Source organism: Macaca nemestrina, chromosome 11 (genome assembly GCF_043159975.1).
Source record: "Macaca nemestrina isolate mMacNem1 chromosome 11, mMacNem.hap1, whole genome shotgun sequence".
Lineage (NCBI taxonomy): Eukaryota > Metazoa > Chordata > Mammalia > Primates > Cercopithecidae > Macaca > Macaca nemestrina.
The window spans coordinates 140,520,428-140,540,834 of record NC_092135.1 but is presented as its reverse complement, the minus strand read 5'-3'; the positions used below and the strand labels follow the sequence as shown (position 1 = coordinate 140,540,834).

General features: G+C 47.7%; 1 protein-coding gene across 3 annotated transcripts in view; it reads left to right on the top strand.

The window, feature by feature from the left end:
• Positions 1–1,532: 1,532 nt before the first annotated feature.
• LOC105473739 (contactin-associated protein-like 4) overlaps positions 1,533–20,407 on the top strand; it is a 207,606-nt gene continuing 188,731 nt past the window's right edge. For 2 of the 3 annotated variants that reach the window (XM_024790372.2, XM_024790371.2), the window contains exon 1: positions 1,533–1,737. In XM_024790372.2, the coding sequence (XP_024646140.2) occupies positions 1,653–1,737 (85 nt within the window). In that variant the 5' untranslated portion in view covers positions 1,533–1,652. Of the gene's footprint in view, positions 1,738–17,638; positions 17,874–20,407 lie in introns of those variants that run through there. The other variant, XM_024790373.2, reaches the window with a different exon arrangement.

Here is a 20,407-nt window from a genome sequence, read left to right as displayed (position 1 = left end):
GGTATCATCCTCTGCACTTCTCAGATGGAAGCTGGGGCATTGCTGCAGTGGGGGACGATTCTCTGGAAAGCACCGTGGAGGGAGGGGCTGCAGCCTTGCCTCCAGCCCCTAGGACTGGCCCTGGCCCTGCTGCTGTCAGCAGCCGTGGGGGTCCTCCCATGGGAGATCCCCTCTGAAAGCCCCCCGCCCTTCAGGATCAGCCTCATCCTCTCCAATAGGCAATGTCCCCTCTTGGGTGATCCTCGGGAAAAGTAATCCTCTGTCCCAAAAGTGCTTCTGGGTCCAGTGCTCCCGGGTGCCTTTCATGGTCATGGGTGTGTCGATCTCTTTTAAGTTTTCCTCTGAATCCCTTCCATGTGAAAAATCCAGCGTAGAGTTTCCATGGAATGAGGATTCTTTGGCTGTTATTCATGGGAACAGAGGCCCTTTCACTGGCCCTGCTGCTGCCTCGGGGATCAGGCACCTGTGCCCCCTGGCACGGGATAGCCTCGGCCTCAGGACCCCGGGGTCCAGCCTCCCCACCTGTTCTGTGAAGGAGCCGGTTTCTCCCGAAGTTCTCTGTGGTGCACATGCTCCTGATGTGTTTATTCTGTAGGACACCAGCCACTCTGTTCTGATCGTCCTTAACAAAGAGTGTCCGACATGCTGTTCCGGAGGGCGCCTGTCCTGGAGGAAGCTTTCCTCAAAGACCCCGACCCTCCACCCTGCCTCTGCCCCTGTGCAGGGTCTTCAGCCTTTTCTTTGGGATCACTCCCCTTCGACTCCACCCTTCTGTGGAGTGGTTATGGGATCTGAGGGAGTCAGCCTCCTTTGCCACAGCCAGCCTTCATTTTAAAATTTGAAATCTACCAAGTTAAAGTCATTTGATACATTTAATTGCCATAATCTCACTTCCCAGCGTGGAAACAAGAAACAGAAACACCCTCTGGGAACATCAGGCAGGATTTTGACAAACCAGCAGGCCGTGCCTCTTGCCAGGTGACAGAAACTTACCTGGGAAAGACGTTGCCGCTAAAACAATGCCTTTTATAGAAACAGAAAAGGACAAACTCGCTTCCCAGAAGCCTGTTACACAAACGAGGCCTGCGTTTTCCCTGCTCCGCCTCGTTTTGAGCTGACATAGGACACAGTTCTACGGGAATGTCCCCGGCAGGAGGGGCGGCAGGTCTGGCCCCTTCCCGGCTCCCTCCGCCAGGGACAAGCAGCAGAGAGAGGGAAGCCCGCGAGGGGAGGAGCTGCGCCTCTCCCTCCCCAGCGCAGCTGTGGGGAGAAGGTTTGAGGTTTGCTGGTGAAGGAGCCGGAGGAGGGAGCTGCGCGGTGAGCCGAGTCTGCCTGGTGCCGGCCACAGCGCTCTGGCTCTGCTCAGCCCCACCTGTCCGCGGGTCCAGGCAGGAGGGACGCGGGCCAGGGACGCTCTGCCCTGCGGGGGAGTCAGGAGGGGGCGCCCGCTAGGGAGAGGCAGGGCTGGCCTGGTGCTTGGAGCCTGCTGAGGGAGAGAGAAGGAGACAGGGGGCAGCTGAGAGAGAGAGAGAGAGAGAAGGAGATAGGGGGCAGCTGAGAGAGAGAGAGAGAAGCTCCGGAGAGGAGCAGGAGCAGCGCAGGCTCCGACACACGGAGCAGCACCGGCTGGAGCCCGGGAGCCTGACGGGACCATGGGGTCGGTCCCCGGAGCCTTCCTCCAGACGCTGCTTGTGTTATCCGCGCAGAGCTGGGGCGCAGCCCTGGCAGGAAGCCCGTGTAAGTACCGCAAATGATCTAAAACTTGCAAGGGCGCCCCGGAACTTTGAGCCGTGTGGTTTTATTCTGTTGTTGGTGTTTAGAGCTGGGATCACAGGACGTGTTTCTGAAAATGAATCATCTTGAAAATAAAACGAACGGGACCTGCTAAGTGCAGCCCCAAGTAGGACCAGCTTAGGTCGGCTTCGCCTCCGCAGCGCTGTTTTCCCGGCTCAGCCCAAGAGCAGCGTGGTGCCCTCGGCTGGTCCTGAATATTCCTTAGGAAAGCGCGAGTTGTGGTAAAACCGGACTCGGGCAGGTCGGTTCCTTTCGGAGGACTCGTTTCAGAGGAACGGGTCGGAGGGGCAAGTGAAGGCAGGCTCCGAACCGGCTGCCTTTGACGTTAGCCGTTCTCAGGCTTGCGGGGGACCAGGCTACACCGTCAGCATTAAGGAGACACCTGGGTGCTTTGGATACGCTGCCCGCTCCGGCAGGTGCGGCGCTCCAGCCTCAGAGGCAGCATCGCTTGGGCGTCCCTGAGAAAGGCTTCCCAAGGCTTCGTTTTTAAAAGAAGTATTTCACTTAAAGGAAAACTCCCCACTTTTGCTCTCCCGCAAATAGCCAGTCATTGAAAGGGTCACGGAAATGATCATCCTTTGAATTGTGTGGTGACGTCTTATTTCCTTCTAGTTCACTCAGTCTCCCGTTTCTGTTTTTGTCAGTTCAGAGGGATTAGTCTTTATTTCTAGACCAGCACTGTGGATCTAACCCAAGGATGTTATCCAATGTAATTCAGCAGAACATAATTCACCATGCATCTCACCGCATCAGAAAAGTGTTTTAGGAGTCATGCCTGGCTAGAAATATCTGCCAAGAAACTGTCCCTCTTCCCAATCAACACCCTGTGGGACAGAGCACCTTCTCTCCTCCTCCTCGAATCACACTTTTTCTCTTTCCCTGGCAGACCCTGCCACAGACTCCCTGCCAAGTACTTTTGAGGGCTCAGGCATGAGAGCAGGCAGTGGGCACATGTGCCAAGCCAGGTGATGAGCCCCTCTAGGAGTTTGCGAGGGGAGAGCCCAGGCACTGGGGATGCAGGCAGCCCCCCTGGGGGTGGTTGCTGTGGGTGGCACTGCCTACCTTGGGGGCTGGAGAGGGCTTCCCAGGGGCCTCTGCCCCAGGAGCCGCACACCTGGGCAGGAGGGCCCGAGTGCCCTCAGGGTGGCAGCTCCCAGAACCCGGAACTTGGTTCCTGTTGGCAGGCACTGCACTGTCCTCCAGAGGCAAGTTCAGCTGTATTATGAGAACTCATGATTTAGGGAAAGGAGACATTAACGCACATGGCAGAAGTGCCTGAGCCCTGCAGTGACATTGGCACTTTCTGTAGAAAGAAAGGAAAAAAGTATGACTCTCAGAAGCGATGGGTAAGTAACTTGCCAAGGGGCGGCTTACGATAACCTCCTGGCGGGCACTAGAGGTCACTCGCAGGCCTCCGGGAGGCTCCACGCCTGTCAGACCTGCCCCTCCAGGGAGCTGTGGGTGTTGGGGATGAACACAGCTTCCGTGGACGCGGAGGGGCTGGTGGTTGCTTCCAAAGTGCCTTCCTCTGTAGGGTGGAGGTTACAGTGCTTCATGAATTCCATGGAATCTGATGACTTCAGAGGAACAAAGTCCATTTTTAGAAGCGAGAGATGTGCATGTGGTCATTGCTTGTTCATCTAATTGGACAGGATTCTGTAAGTGGCAGAAATACTGGTGCAGACTTGAGAAATGAAAATTCTGTTTCCACAAAGATGAAATTCAGTGCATGAATAAGACACCACATGCATGTGGTCTCAGGTGACACACGTTGTTTCCTTTTGAAAAATAGTTTGAACTACTCACATGATTCCTCCAGACAAGACACTGACTTGGCGGATTGACACAGTCCCAGAGAGCAGGAGAGGCACGGCTACCACATGGCCCCATGCTCCCTTCCTCTCGCTGCCCAGCACCCTCTGCACCCCCTGGCTGCCTGGGGTCGGTGGGGCTGCCCCAAACCTGGGGCACTTTTCCTTGAGCACTGAGGGTCTCATGACACAAGAGGGACTCCCAGTGAGAGGGTCCTGATCTGGGAGGACTGTTCCTTGTCCTTCAGGGCATGCCGTGCTCCCTTCCTGTCGCCAGGGATGACTGTGTTAAATGAACCTCTTCTCTGGGTTAGGGATAGGGTTAGGGCTTAGGGTTAGGGTTAGGGTTAGTGTTAGGGTTAGGGCTTAGGGTTAGGGTTAGCGTTAGGGTTAGGGCTTAGGATTAGGGTTAGGGTTAGTGCTTCAGTTGTCGAGCACACAGCAGCAGCGTTGGTGTCTGGCCGTGCCTGCTGTGTCCACAGGCTCCTGCTCCAGCTGTGGGTGGCAGTTTTACCTCCTGGGGAGTGGCGTTGGTGCACAACTGTCCTGGAGGCTGAGAGCTTCTGTCTGAGCATCGGGGATACAGAATAAATTTCATGTTGTCTTGTTATGTAATTTCCACTAGGATCTTCTGTTTACTTCTCCTTCTACAAAAAAAAAAAAAAAAAAAAAGTTTCCCAGAGCATAGATTCCTTACAGCCAAGCCAATATGGCATGGACATCTTTGCTCTGTGCTGCAGGGGAAAACCGATGCCTTTTGCCTAGAAAACCTTGTTTTTGATCCACTGATAGCAGAACGTGCCTTTTCTGACAGCTTCGAGGAGTCACACCTGTTTCTCTTCCAGAAATCACAGATTTCTGGGGTCCGATCTCAGCTCTGGCATGAAGCACAGCCCTCTAACAACACCTGGACCAAATGTCCCTCCCTTTAGACTCATCAGCACCAGTCAGCTGACTCTGTTTACCATAGGGCTGCAAAATGCTGGCTTCATCTCTCACCCATTCCCTCTGCAGTTACTCCTGGGTGTGCAACAGTGATCCTACTCCCTGAAGTAAGCACCCACCTGCCTGCAGTGGGCTCTCCTTCGTTCCTGTTTTCAATGGGAATTCACTGGGCTGAAATCCTTCCCTTTCCTGTTGATGCTGAAACCTGGCTTGTCCTGGACTCGGCCAGTGGAGCCCCTGCTGTGGCTTCTGCCTTGTGTCCTCATTATCTCAGTATGTCCCCGCCCAGCTCCAGAACAACCATTTCTCAAAGGAATCCCAGGTCCTTCCGGGGGAAATGGAATTTCGACACAGACTTGGTGCTGGGAGCTGCTTCTTGGTGGCTGGGGTGTTGTTGATCTGGACCCATCGTGGCCAACTTCACAAATGCCAGGTACCCTGACCTCAGTTCCTGTCCCGCCCCACAGGGTCCTATTTTGCCTTCCAATGCTCATGCTTTTTTTTTTGTTCCCCCCCCCCCCACCTTAACAGGCACAGGCCACCACTCCCAGCTAATTTTTAAGTTTTTTTTGTGGAGACGGGGTCTCACTATTTCGCCCAGGCTGGTCTCAGTCTCCTGGCCTCATGTGATCCTCCTGCTTTGGCCTCCCAAAGGGCTGGGATTACAGGTGTGAATCACTGTGCTCTGCCCATGATTTCTTTTTAAGTTTCTGTTATGCTTCTTCCATCTTCCACAGTGAGAATCTTGTCTCCCAGCATGGATGCATTAAAGCGACAAGAATTCAAGACCTGTCTGTAGCTCCATTCATCCTCCTTTTTTCAGATGCTGCATCCACACATTGCTGGGGTTGTCCCCCCACTGCAGGGTGGCTATGTTGCTTGTTTGACGTATGTTCAAGTATGCTTGTTGCTATTTGATTCCACTTTGGGGTTGATTTGTTTTTCACCCACCTTCATTAGTTTCTAATGTATACTTTCTGTGCTTTTGCAAACATTAGCAACTATATGTGTTATTTTTAAATTTCTCATTTGCTACACAAAATGCTATGTATGTTCCTTTGTTTTTTCACTTAGTATATCCCAGGAGTTACTCTCCGTCAGTTCATTAAAATTCCCTTCTTTCCTTAGAACGACTGCACAGCACCTGTTTTATCACTGTACCAATTTCTTATATGTATATATACATAGTTTCCAATATTTGGGGACTAAAATAAAAAGGCCACAAATAATGTTCTGCCTACACATTTTTAACTTGGTGGTGGTATGCATTCAGGGCCAATTCCCAGACATGAGATTACTGGGTCGAAGGGTGAGTACATTGATGGGTATTGCTCAGTTCCCCTCCCCTGGAGGTTACCATATTGCTCCCATTTACCAGATACTCCCCAGCGATGTCTGAGAGGCCTATTGCTCCCCAACCTGATGGCTGGAAATAGGATCTTAATGTGGTTTTGATTCACATTTCTCTTATTATCAGTAAAGTTGTGCATATTTTCATATATTTAAGTGCCATCTATAAATGAATTGTCCAGTAATTTCACTTACATTTTTGTAAGGTTTTGTTGTTTTACTTCAGTTTTAAAAACCCCTATTTATCAGAGCTATCAGCTCTTTATGACATAACTTGCAAATATTTTCTCTTGTTATCTCTTTCTTGATATTGTTTACACGGTTCCCACTTTTTTGGAGGGGTAGAAGCTAATCTACAGCTTTTGAAATTTCATCAAACTTAGGGGCCCCCATCCTGGCATCTGAGTGAGACATTATTTTCTGCATCTTTATCTCTGATCCATTTAGAATTTATTCCTGTGTGTGGTGTGAAGAAAAATTTAACTTGAAAATTTTTCCAAATGGCAACCAAGGAACCACAGCATAATTTACTAAAAGCATGCTGCCTCAGTGCTGTGAGAATCATCTCTACACTAAAATTGATTTTTCTGGGTATACTCACATCTGCTTCTGTCTAACTACTCTTTCTACTTGTCCACTTTGGAGAACTTTACATTTTAATATTTTCATGGGATATTTCCTGGAATATATGTGTATATATACATATTTATATAATTTCTCCATTATGCTTGTGTGTTGATTTTTCCAAAGTATTTTAGTCAACTTTTCTAGCTTCAGAAAGAGGAAGAAGCTTGTTGGGATTTGAACTAGATTACTTTAAAATTCTAAATTAACTTATGGATAAATAAATTCTTGAAATCTTGAACAAAAATGTCTTTTCTTGTTTCCAAGTGTATGCTTCTGTCTTTCAGCAGTGTTTCTACTTTAATTCTGTAGCTTTTACAACTTATTAAGTTTATTCATATGTACTTTTTTGCTGTGGTAAATTGAGTTTTCTTTTTCATTATGTCTTCTAACTAATCTTTTTTCTGTGCACATGAAAGATCCTTTTATATTGGTTTTCTATACTGTTACATTACTGGATTCTTGAGCTATTTTTGGTCATTAATGCTGTGAAGTTTTCCAAATATATGATTCATCTGAGAAGAAAAATATTTTACTTCTTCATTAGTTTTTTAGGCTGACTCTGTTGGTTTTCTCATGTCTAATTATATCGAATAATTCCTCCAACACAGAGTGAATTGCATTTTTTTCCTCCATTTTCTGTGTCTGGAATAATCTATGTGGCATTAGGATTATTCTGCCTCTCAGAGTTTGGAAGAATGACCCATACAACCCTTTGGGCCTGGTGCTTTTTACCGTTCTGTGCATGGGTTTGTTCTGTGGTAACTTCACTTTTTGTTTTTTTTTTAACATAAATTGATTTAAGCTATCTCTAATTTTGCCGAACTATACTTTACTAGAAATTCCATCTGCTTTTCAGATGTATTTGCATAATGATGTACAAATTAGCTTTGTATCTTTAATGTCTTCTATTGCAATATTTCTTTCTTTTTTTTTTTTTGAGACCGTCTCGCTCTGTCACCCAGGCTGGAGTGCAGTGGCACGATCTCAGCTTGCTGCAAGCTCTGCCTCCTGGGTTCACACCGTTTTCCCACCTCAGCCTCCCGAGTAGCTGGGACTACAGGCGCCTGCCACCATGCCCGGCTAATGTTTTGTATTTTTTTTAGTAGAGACAGGGTTTCACCATGTTAGCCAGGATGGTCTCGATCTCCTGAGCTCGTGATCTGCTTGCCTCAGCCTCCCAAAGTGCTGGGATTACAGGTGTGAGCCAACGCGCCCGGCCTGCAATTTTTTTTTTTTTTAATACTTTAAGTTCTAGGGTACATGTGCACAATGTGCAAGTTTGTTACGTATGTATACGTGTGCCATGTTGGTGCAATTTTTATTTCTTATTTTCAATTTGGGGTTTTGGTGCTATCTTATTTTTTCTTCATTATTTGTCTGATGGTTTGTCTGTTATGTTAATTTTTTTCAAAGAACCTATATTTTATTAATTTGATTCACTCTTTTCCTGTTTCTACTTTATTAACTTTAGCTTTTACCTATATTATTTTTTCTTTTGTTTTGTTTTGTTTTTTGCTTTATTTTTATTTATTTATATTTTTTTAGATAGAGTTTCACTCTGTCACCCAGGCTGGAGTGCAATGGCGCGATCTCGGCTCACAGCAACCTCTGCCTCCCAGGTTCCAGCAGTTCTCTTGCCTCAGCCTCCCAAGTAGCTGGGATTATGGGCACCCACCACCACGCCCCGCTAATTTTTGTATTTTTAGTAAAGATGGGGTTTCACCATGTTGGCCAGGCTGGTTTCGAACTCCTGACCTCGTGATCTGCCCCCCTGCTCGGCCTCTCAAAGTGCTGGGATTACAGGTGTGAGCCACTGCACCTGGCCTTATTTTGGTTTAAACAGTGGTTCTTTGGCTATTTAAGTGGACAGTTTGATTCATTATATTTTCATTATTTTATTTATATTGATGTATATTTTTAAGGGTATAAAATTTCATCTGGTTATTTTAACTGTACCACCAAGAATCAATCTGAAATGTAGTGTGTTCATTGTCACTAATTTATATGAATTCTTGTATTTTGTTAGTTTCCCCTTTTATATAAAAATTATTTAATGGAGGATTTAATGTTTTCCATCTGAAAGAATCATTTTGTTTCATTTTAATTTGTTGTTTATTACATTGTGATCAGATATTAATATTCATAACATTCCTGTTTTATGAGAATTACTAATTTTTTGATTAATAATATGACCAGTGTTTTGTGGAGGCTGCATATCTTCTTAAGAGAAAAATTCTTATTATCTGGATATAGGTTTTTAGTTATGTCTATAAGATTTTCTTTACTGATTAGGTTGTATCATCCTGTATATTTTACTTAATTGCCTCTTGTTCTTAGAGGACTGTTTTAAGATCTGCAATTAGTACTTCTGTTTCTCTGCATCATTCTGTAGTTTCTGCTGTGTGTGGGTGGCTGCTGTATTATCTACTCAAAGGTATTTATCACTATTCCATTGTTGTGAATTGTTGCTTTGTGGTTGTAGAATGGTCTTTTCTGGGTCTGCACCTGAAGCCGTGAATTCTACCCTGTCCTGTGTCAGGGCTGCTCAGCCACTCTCTATGTCCTTGCTTTTGTCACGAGGCTGCTGCAGCCCGTCTGGGTCATGGTGAGTCATGCTGCCTCAGCTGTGTCTGTTGTATTCACAGCAGATGGAGACTTCTTCCTTCAGGAGACAATTTCGAAGCCTCCCTCCACTCTTCCTTTCAGTGAGCGTGCTAGGCACCCACACACCCTGATTGAGCTTAGAATTCTGCACTGGGATTCTACAGTCAGCATGTCGCTGTTCTCGGAGGTTTGCCATGTTTGCTCCTTTTTATTTCTTTCTGAATTTCTTTTTAAATTTCTTTTTAAAACCTTCTTTGGGAGGTTTACCTTTTTGCTCTACTGGTTATCTTTGCAGTTGTAGCTTATGTGATGCTCTTATTGGCATTTACAGTTGGGTTTGTGTGTTTTATATGATATTGGGATCAACTTTGTATCACAGTAATAATCAATGATCTTCTCCTGCTTTTCTATCTTGTTCTATGCCCATATTTTTCTTGTATTCTTTCTACTTTCTCAGGACATCCAATAATTATATACTGTTCTTCCATCCACAACTCCACCTGTGGTTTAATCTCAAATCTACAGCTAAATACATTAAATGGGGAGGGCAGTCCTTGTGTCAACGTGATCCTGGTCACCCCCTGGGTTATATAATGACACCTCATCTGTGGAGCATGACCTCAGTCATCTCTTGGTTAGACGAAGTCTGCTCACCTGGGGAGAGTGACCTGGTCATCTCTAGGTTAGACAAAGCCCCCCTCACCTGTGGAGTGTGACCCCCCCCATCATCCCAGGTTAGATGAAGCCCGTTCACCTGTGGAGGGTAACGTCGGTCATCTCTGGGTTAGATGAAACCTGCTCACCTGTGGAGTGTCCCTCAGATTCTTGGCTCAGAGTGACTTTACCCTTATTCATGTTTTATTGAGGATCCCAATTAGCTTTTACTTATGTAGGTTAGATCTGTCCATAGTTACCATAGTAGAAATTAAAACTGAAAAATTTAAAAATGTTTAATTAAAAACATTTGTTAAAAGCAACTGCATGCAAATTACATGTTAATAGAATAATATGTTTTATTAACATTAACTTTATTTTTAAATCACAGACAATAGTAATAATAATATGGGTTTGTGTTTGCAAATTTTAATGCCTAGCTTCATGGAAGACACCTGAATCCTCACATTTCTTGCATTTAACTTCTGATGTTCTTTCAATGGATGTATATGAAGCAAAGCTGGCCTCATGCAAATAAGTAATTGATTGGGAAAAGGTGCAGTTTTGACAGATGTTTTAGATAATTTTGGCTATGTCATGAATCCTCTATAAACTCATGGTACACTCAGAGAGAATTAAGACAAATAGACAAATATAATCTTAATATATTTATATAAATGGCCTGGCATTTTGGACCCCTGATAGAGTCTTCAGGTCTCCATACAGAGAATTGCTGTAGAGGGAATTCCTGAGGAAGTATTTGTGCTCTGGGTCCCCAGAAGCCATAAACACTGAAATCTGCTTTTCTACAGCGTTGATGCTGGGAGGGCAATTTAGCAGGGTATAAAATCCCTGTCTTACACTTTCTCTCCATGTGTGTCCTAGGTGGGCTGATCTATTGCTGTCTCTGCATAATGTGTGGCTCATGAGAAGTGTCTCAGTCAGATTTTTTACTCACTTTGCTAGTAACGTGGCCATTTTAATCTAGGGATCATCATTTTTTATTTCATATTTAAATCCTAATAGTTTTAGTGAGTGTTTCTTGAATCTGAATGTTCTGGGTCAATATCCTCAGGCACATGGTGGTTCCTTTCAAAATGAAATTTTAGGTTTTCTCTTATTTCTAGGAAGGTTGTCTGGATTAAAATGTTAAATATTACTTTCTAATTTTATTTTATATTTTAGAACTCATAAATATATGTGGAACTTTTTTTTTTTTTTGAGACAGAGTCTCGCTCTGTCACCCAGGCTGGAATGCAGTAGCGTGATCTTGGCTCACTGCAAGCTCCACCTCCTGGGTTCATGCCATTCTCCTGCCTCAGCCTCCTGAGTAGCTGGGACTACTCAGGTGCACACCGCCAAGCCCGGCTAATTTGTTTTTTCTTTGTATTTTTTAGTAGAGACGAGGTTTCACCATGTTAGCCAGGATGGTCTCGATCTCCTGACTTTGTGATCCACCTGCCTCCGCCTCCCAGAGTGCTGGGATTACAGACATGAGCCATCGCACCTGACCTGGAACTGTTTTACTTACCTTTCATTATAAACACCTTTCTCTGACTAGTTTTTCAAAATCTTATTTTCATTTTCTAGCATGTATTCCTGAAGTTCTTCCATGTCCTTCATTAAATTTTCATTTGCATAAACTCTCTCTGAGCACCCTGTAAATTTCTCTTAATTGATAATTTTTTTTTTTTCTGAATTAGATCAATTCTCCCTCAATTTCTTTTATACGGTCCACTTATATTATTTTTTATAAATACATTTCTGATCCTAGACTTTTCTTTGTATCTACACATTTTTGTTTGAGGATATTTAATTCTGTCTGGGATATTGTCTATAAATACTTTCCAAGGCTTTGTGCTTGGCCTTCATTTGGAGGTGTTCAGCAGCTGAAATGGTTTCATTCTCATTTTATATTTTGTCTCAGAGTTATCTGAATGTGTTCTTTTGATTTGTTTTATACCTAGGCATTCTGTGGGTGGGGTCCTGTCCCAGGATGCCCCCTCGGTTGGTGGGACGGTGTTTAAATTCTCAGTGGGCGGCGTTGGTTGCAGTGAGTGGGTGGAAGGAGCGGCTGCCACAATGAGCCTGTGCTTTCCCAGTTGTCTCACTTCCTCTTTCCTCGCGGCCTGGTCTCCAGGAGCTGCTTTCTTTTCCCCCCACCTCCCTCCCCAGAAGCAATCTTTTCTCTCCCTCTCCCCTCTCCTCTCCACCCACCAATGCCACCTCGTCCACCGCATGCCACAGGCAGGGGTGTGCGGAATTTTATTTGCAATCTTGTTTGGCTTATAGTTTTGGGGGAGTGTGTGTGAAGGTACCTGTGTTTGGGCGGCCACTATTATCCTGGGATTATTTTCTGCCGCTGTTTGGAAGTGCCATGAACTTGTATCACTTCCAAACAGGGCAGTTTCGAGATTCCAGGAGACCCCGGGGCTCGTTACGTGCCCTGCATCTTCCCTCCTGTTAGAGGAAGAGCAGGCTTCCATGCGTGTCTAAAAGAATGGCACAAGCTCTCCGGCTGCCAGAAGCAACCTCCCCATCTGTATTTTAGAACTGCTGGATGAATGTTTTAATTGTCTCATTTATCCAATTAATGGCTTTATTATAAATATCTCCATATTTTGATTCTTGTTATTTTTCCTTATTACCTTTGTACACTAGGTGAATTTGGCTTTTTCTTCTAAATATATGGGTAGAGGATATATTGTTGAGTGCATGTTAATAGAATAGGTGTTTAGTGAATTAACTAGGATTGGGGGGAAATAGTCACAAAGTACAGACTATTGTGTCAGTGAACATTTCAATTGCTAACTTTTAAAGTTGCTCTTTAATTTAACAGCTATCTAATTAATAAAAAGACAGTTAAGAGTAATATCCATCATCTTTAAATTATCTTTGGTAAAAAATACCGAAGTTAGAGTTTGTCATTTTGAGTTGCAACAAATTCTGATCCACAGATTCCACTTTCCTCATATTCCACGAATACAGGAAACTTAGGGCTTAGGAAGTCTGTGCTTGCTAAGCAGGTATAACAGCACTTATGAAACAATAGCGTTTATTCTGAAATCAGAAAGAACATTTAAAATAGGTCATATAGTAAGTAGAGACCAAGGAGAGAAATTTCAAATAATCAAAGGAGCTTAAATTCACTACTTTTCCTTTAAGATCAAGAATGTAGGCCAGGCACAGTGGCTTACCCGCCTGTAATCCCAGCACTTCGGGAGGCCAAGGCGGGTGGATCACCTGAGGTCAGGAGTTCAAGACCAGCCTGACCAACATGGTGAAACCCCATCTCTACTAAAAATACAAAAATTAGATGGGCGTGGCAGCAGGTGCCTGTAATCCCAGCTACTCAGGAGGGTGAGGCAGGAGAATTGCTTGAACCCAGGAGGTGGAGGTTGTAGTGAGCTGAGATCAGGTCTCTGCACTCCAGACTGGGGGTCAGAGCAAGACGCCATCTCAAAGCAAAAACAAACAAAAGAACGTAAGTTGAATATGAAATGATTAAAAATAAGTTTCATCAACTCTTGAGAAATATGAGACAAGTAGTTTTCCTACAAGTCTAGGTTCAAATAAACTGCATTACAGAAGAAAAATAGGATTGACTGTTGGCCTGTTCTCCCGCTTAGTTTGGTTTGTTTGTTTTTAAATGAGTTCTTGCTCTGACCCCCAGGCTGGAGTGCAGTGGCAGGATCATAGCTCACTGAAGGCTTGACCTCCCAGTCTCAAGCAATCCTCCTGCCTTAGCCTCCCGAGCAGCTGGGATTACAGGCACCTACCACCACTCCTGGCTGAGTTTTGTGTTTTTAGTAGAGACAGTGTTTCACCACATTGGTCAGGCTGGTCTCCAACTCCTGACCTCAGATGATCCGCCCACCTTGGCCTCCCAAAGTGCTGGGATTATAGGCGTGAGCCACCGCACCTGGCCTGTTTGCTTGTTTTAAATGAATTCTTGCTCTGTTCCCCAGGCTGGAGTGCAGTGGCATCATCATAGCTCACTGCAGCCTCGACCTCCCAGGCTCAAGTGATCCTACTGCCTTAGCCTCCTGGGTAGCCGAGAGCGTAGGCGTGTGCCACCACACCAGCCCTGTTCTCTCATCTCTGTTATGGGTCGTTTAATGGCTCTGATGTCAGGACCCAACGTTCTTCATAGTGACTGAGAATATCCTCATTTGACTGAATGCTTTTTTTGTGGGGAAAAAGCATTGAAGTGTCAATGGTTCTGGGCCATTCTGGTTGACCAACATTTAGAATAATTGTAGTGTGTGTGTTTACACACAGACACAGGTACATACACACACACACCCTCCCAGGAGGCATGTGGCGAAGTGTGATATGATTTTAGATAATAAGGATACAGTTTCTCTGGCTTCATTTCTAGAGCAGGTAATTTCTTGCTCTTTCCCTCAGGTAGATAAGCACCTGTGTTTTGTAAGAGTAAGGAGTGTGTATGCAAGCTTACCGCAGCTCCACACAGCCCAGGAGGCCTGCAGTGAAGGCACTGTCTCAGCGGACAACACGCTAGTGCGGGGCTGGGTTCCTCAATGGTATTCTTTTATTGTCCGTGAGAAAATAAGACTGGGAGTAATAAAACAGGAAAGTGATAAAACCACAGGAGGCAGCCCTCTTCATGTTCGCATTAACCGGCACTTTCAGCATCATAATCTGAGAAGTGGCAGAAGCTGGAAACACTTGGCATTTTAAATAGTCTTTGTCAGTAACTATGTAACAATTATTTAAACACCAAAACTATTCAATAGAGTGGGTTGAAAACCACCTCTGAGGTTTTAAATCCCAAAGCAAAAAAAAAAAAAAAAAAGTATGTGAGTGTGTATATAATTTACATTTATTACATGTATTTATAAACACATGTAACTACTTGGCAGCAGTCATTACAGTGTGATGTCATGGACCCCACAGACGGGATTTCCGGAAACGACAGCATTAAAAACGGGGCTTAAGGGAGGATTGAAGAGATCAAGGCAGGTCCATTATTTAAATCAGTTTCCCTTCTACAATTACATGTATTATGTAGTTTTTAATAAAATACATCACTTGTAATTTTCTTACGTGACTTATCTTCTCGTTCTATCCCATTGAGAAGGGTTTTATAAATTTCATTTTCTTGGCCGGGTGCGGTAGCTCAAGCCTGTAATCCCAGCACTTTGGGAGGCTGAGGTGGGCGGATCACGAGGTCAGGAGATCGAGACCATCCTGGCTAACACGGTGAAACCCCGTCTCTACTAAAAATACAAAAAACTAGCCGGGCGAGGTGGCGGGCACCTGTAGTCCCAGCTACTCGGGAGGCTGAGGCAGGAGAATGGCGTAAACCCGGGAGGCGGAGCTTGCAGTGAGCTGAGATCCGGCCACTGCACTCCAGCCCGGGTGACAGAGCGAGACTCCATCTCAAAAAAAAAAAAAAAAAAAAAAAAATTTCACTTTCTTTTTAGACAAGTGTTAGAGCAAAAGGGTTGATAACTAGCCTTTGCATCAGTGTGTGCCTCAGGATGGACCCTCTCAATGGCCTGGTGATGAACAGATCACTCAATGCTGCATCTTCACAGTTGCCCCATTGTCCTCTCTGTACAAACTTACAATGTTTCACCCTTAAACAGGTGGTGAGAGTGTGAGCAAACCGTGGCATGATTCTTCGTCAAATATGTAGTGATTTGGTCCAAAACACAATTTACACCTTTAGAGATCTCTTAAATCAGGCGCTACCTGAAGTGCTCAGAAATAACCTCCTTGGTATCGACTGATTTTCAAGGAAGCAGGTAAGCAGAAGAAGGGGCAGTGATTTTACAGCAAAGTGGATGAGAAGGTGATGGCAGCCATGGTGACTGTGGGGTGTGTTTGGGTGTGAGTGTGCAGGGAGGCAGAAGCAGGCGCTGATGGAAAATCAGGAAAAGCTTATCCACAGTCTGTGCCGTCTGTGGGGGAGGAGAAACTTCCCCCGCCCTCTCAGGTTTAGCAGGACCTGCAATTAAGCTGACAAAAGACATCAATAGGCAAAGAGCACACACATTTCATTTGCTGTGAATGTTTTATATGGCACGGGAGGCTTCATAAAGGACGTGAAGATCACTCAGAAGCAGCCAGGCTTGGGGCTTAGAGACCATTTTAACACGGAGTGATCAAGAGTGAGCAGTAACTACATTCGGAGCGGCTGTGGTTCCAGGGGCGGAAAACGGTGGGAAAGTGGCCGGGAAATCTCTGCAGAACACCGACGGAACGTGGTGAAGGGTGTTTGTTAAGGTCTGTTTGTGTCGACAAACCTGGCCATAAGCATGTCCTTCTTCCTGGACAGAGGACACCTTTCTCCTAGGAAAAGTGTGCACTGCTCAGGCACAAAGGGGCGAGCAGAGGACCTGCCCTACATCTGCCGTTTCTTGGAAACCTTCAGCTGAAAACAATCCGTGTGCTGAGAGACATTTCGTGGGTGGCACATTCTAGACCTTTTGAGATGCAGTTTGGAGGAGGCAATGTTAGAATTAGCACCAAGTATTTATTCTACCACTGTGTACTCGGCTGTTTTCACACACTCACAATCCTGCTCACCCAGGCTTCCTGCACACTCACCTCCTGCATACTCACCTCCTGCACACTCACATCTGGCTCATTCATACATCATACACACTCACACACACATCCTGCACACTCCCCTCCTACACACTCACATCCTACACACTCACATCCTACACACTCACCTGATCACACATCCTACACACCTCCTGCACACTCACCTCCTACACACTCACCTACACACTCACACATCCTGCACACTCATCTCCACACACATCCTACACACTCATCTCCTGCACACTCACCTCCTGCACACCTACACACTCACACATCCTGCACACTCATCTACACACTCACACATCCTACACACTCATCTGCACACTCACCTCCTGCACACCTACACACTCACATCCTGCGCTTACCTCCTACACACTCACCTACACACCTCCTACACACTCACACATCCTACACACTCAGCTCTACACACTCGCCTCCTACACACACATCCTACACACCTACACACTCACATCCTACATACACATCCTGCACACTCACATCCTACTCACTCACCTCCTACACACTCACATCCTGCACACACCTTACACACATCCTACACACTCACCTCCTACACACACATCCTACACACTCACATGCTACACACTCATGTCCTGCACACTCACGCATCTTCACACACTCCTGAGTCCTGGGTCCCTGAGTGAATTCCTTCAGTGCATTGATCCCCTCCTCTTGCCGCTCAAAGCTCAGGGACGCCCAGGCCTAAATCAAGACCCTCACGGGAAGCTGACCTTTCTCCTGGGGTTTTACAACGTCTCCATCTGTCCCGGGGCTGCGGCTGGCGTGTGGGCTGGGAACCCTGTGCAACCCCCTCCCTCCTTCTCCACGTGGTACAAACCCGCCTCCAGGCCTGTCGGCCCCCGGGGAGACGCTCCCTTAATCACGTCCTTGAAAACTTTTACACATTATCATCAACCGCGACCTTTCAGAAGGACAAATCCATGAAGACAAAACGAGTCTGCGGCGCCCGTTCGGAGCCGTCTGCAGGATGCAGGTGGCCGGGGCGGGGGTCCAGCTGTGGGTGCGGCAGTGAGTGGACACCGGGCCTGGGGGGCCGCCCATCGTCCCGCCTTGGGAGGGAGGGAGGGACGGAGGCCGCCTGCGCTGGGAGCCCGCAGACACCGCGTTTCTCACGGAGGCCCTGGGCCAGGGCGCGAACCCAGACGCCGCCGCGTTCCCCGGGGCGCAGCACAGGAGCCGCCCGGGAGCGGGAGCCGCGCGGTCGGAACCCCGGAAGATGAGACGGGAAAGGCCTCCCCGGGCTCCCGACCCCCTGCGACCCCCGCTCCCCCAGGGCGGCTCCGCGTCCTTCTGCGGGAGGTTAAAGCTGCAGCTTCCTCCGTGGGAAAATCCCACCCGCCTCCGTCCTCGAACCTTCCCTGCGCCTTCCAGCGGCGCGAGCCCGGCAGGAACTCGGCAGAGAGGCGGAGTCTGTGTTTATTTCCACGGCCATAAACGTGTACATCGAATGATGTCGTTTCCCAGGCAAAGGTGAGGAGAAGACGGTCAGACGGGACCTCCCGAGCCGGAAAAGCCAAGCCTGGGCCCGGGCGGGAGGCGCGGTGGGAAGGCCGTTTCCTCGCGGGCTGTGCGCGTCCCCGGCCTGGGGTTCTGGAATTTGGGTGATTTAAGGGGAACTCTCGGGAGCGGCAGCAGCGTGTCTGGGACAGCGACCGAGGCCTTGCACTGTGTTTCTGTCACGGTGGAGCCGCGTTGCTGTGCTGGGAAAATCTGCACAGGAGACAAAGGTCCACGAAGAGGGGGGCTGGGAGGGCGCAGGGAGACTCCTGGGTGTGCATCGCCAGCTCCGGCACCGGGCGCCCCCGGGTCAGACGGTGAATATGCTGGGCAGTGAACACCCCAGGCCTTCCTGCTGGACTTCGGTGCACCTGTGTGTGTGCAGAGCACCTGTGTGTGGAGCACCTGTGTGTGTGTGTGGAGCACCTGTGTGTGTGTGGAGCGCCTGTGTGCGTGTGGAGCACCTGTGTGTGTGTGGAGCACCTGTGTGTGGAGCACCTGTGTGTGTGCAGAGCACCTGTGTGTGTGTGGAGCACCTGTGTGCACCTGCGTGTGTGGGGAGCACCTCTGTGCACCTGCGTGTGTGTGGAGCACCTGTGTGTGTGGAGCACCTGTGTGTGGAGCACCTGTGTGTGTGTGGAGCACCTGTGTGCACCTGCGTGTGTGGGGAGCACCTGTGTGTGTGTGGAGCACCTGTGTGTGGAGCACCTGTGTGTGTGTGGAGCACCTGTGTGCACCTGCGTGTGTGGGGAGCACCTGCGTGTGTGTGGAGCACCTGTGTGTGTGTGGAGCACCTGTGTGTGTGTGGAGCGCCTGTGTGCACCTGCGTGTGTGGGGAGCACCTGTGTGTGTGTGGAGCACCTGTGTGTGGAGCACCTGTGTGTGTGTGGAGCACCTGTGTGTGTGTGGAGCACCTGTGTGCACCTGCATGTGTGTGGAGCACCTGTGTGTGTGTGGAGCACTTGTGTGCCCCTGTGTGCATGTGTCCAGCACCTGCGTGTGTGTGGTGTGCGGAGAGGCACAGCACAAGGCAGGGAGCCACTCTGGTTTTGTTTCAAAGCCTCTGTATTTTACAGCCCATAAAAACGCTGTTATTTATGATGCGGAGTAGACAGTTGTGATACACATTTTACTGTGTTTCAAGGTCATGACCTCTTGCTTCTTAACACCTCTAGAAGGGGACAAATTCAGCTCATTTCCTCTTTTTTTCTGGTCCACAAGCTAAGAATTTTGGGGGGGGGGTTCGTTTTTCCCCATTTTTCAATGGTTGAAAAAGAAGAATGATATTTTGTGACAAGTGAAAATTAGGTGAAATTCAGACCTCAGCATCCCGACGAAAGTCTATGGGACGCAGCCTTGCTCTGGGGTTGTGTGTGGTGGGTGGGTCGTTCACACCACAGCAGTTGTGGCTGCCCAAGAGGCGCCGTCCCCACTGCATGGCTGTGCGGCCACCGCACCCCACCCGAGCTCCGCGGTGGTGACCCAAGGGCATCAGCACACGGAGCCGCCAGCCACACACTGAGGTTTTGTTGTTTGTGGGGCGTCCTGTGCTGTCCCATCCCTTTGGCTCAGCACCTGCCCCACTCACTGGCAGGGAGCCCCCAGGACACCTTCAGCATCGTCTCTGAGGATGTGGCTTTTCCCCAGTAAGGGCAACTATTGAACCTGTCCTCTGACCATCTCCCAGGGGTCCTTACTAGTCAGACAGGAAATAGGCCCAATACGTGATGGAGGACACAGCCCAGAGAGTCACCCTGTGCCCTCCGCTGTCAGGTGGCATGGCACGGCCTTTCCAACAACAAACATCCTTAGGTAACAAACAGGTTGAGAATCATATCAGAAAAGAAGGGGCGCTGTGGTGGTACCGGGATATAAACAGAGTCTGCAAATAGAAACTCTTCAGCCTTGGATTAAAGAAGAAGCATCCAAACCTCTCGGGAGGAAACGATGACAAACCTAGAAGGGGCAGAGGGCAAGGACGGGAGCAGCCCTGGGGGAACCAGCTGAGCCAGCCACGGCCTGGGAGGATGCCAGCTCTGCATCCCCCTAGGGTGTGGGGACCAGGAAGCCCATGATCCTGAGCGGCCAGACTGGGTGTGATCAGCACAGGGTCCCTGGAAAGGCAGGGTCCTGCCCCCGACCACAGACACCAGGGGTGTGCGGCCCTGCACCTGGGAGACTGCTGTGGCCCCCCAGCAAGAGCTTGGAAACCCGTCGGAGGCCTGCAGGAGCCAGTTCCAACCAGCATCTACCACCATCCCGAAAGACACCAGAGCCCCGGGTTCAAGAAAGTCAACCCTGAAAGAGAAGGTCAACCATCAGAGCAGTAAAGATCCCAGGAGGAAAAACGTCACAGCTGACAAAGGGCCTTTGGAGGACACGGGCCTGATACTTAGGTTGAGGGGGAGGATGTTTTACTTAAAATAAACAGCAGGATATCGGGAAAATGAAGGAATCCCTCACTGCTGTGGAAGCAGGATTACTATCACACTGATCCTCAATGAGTG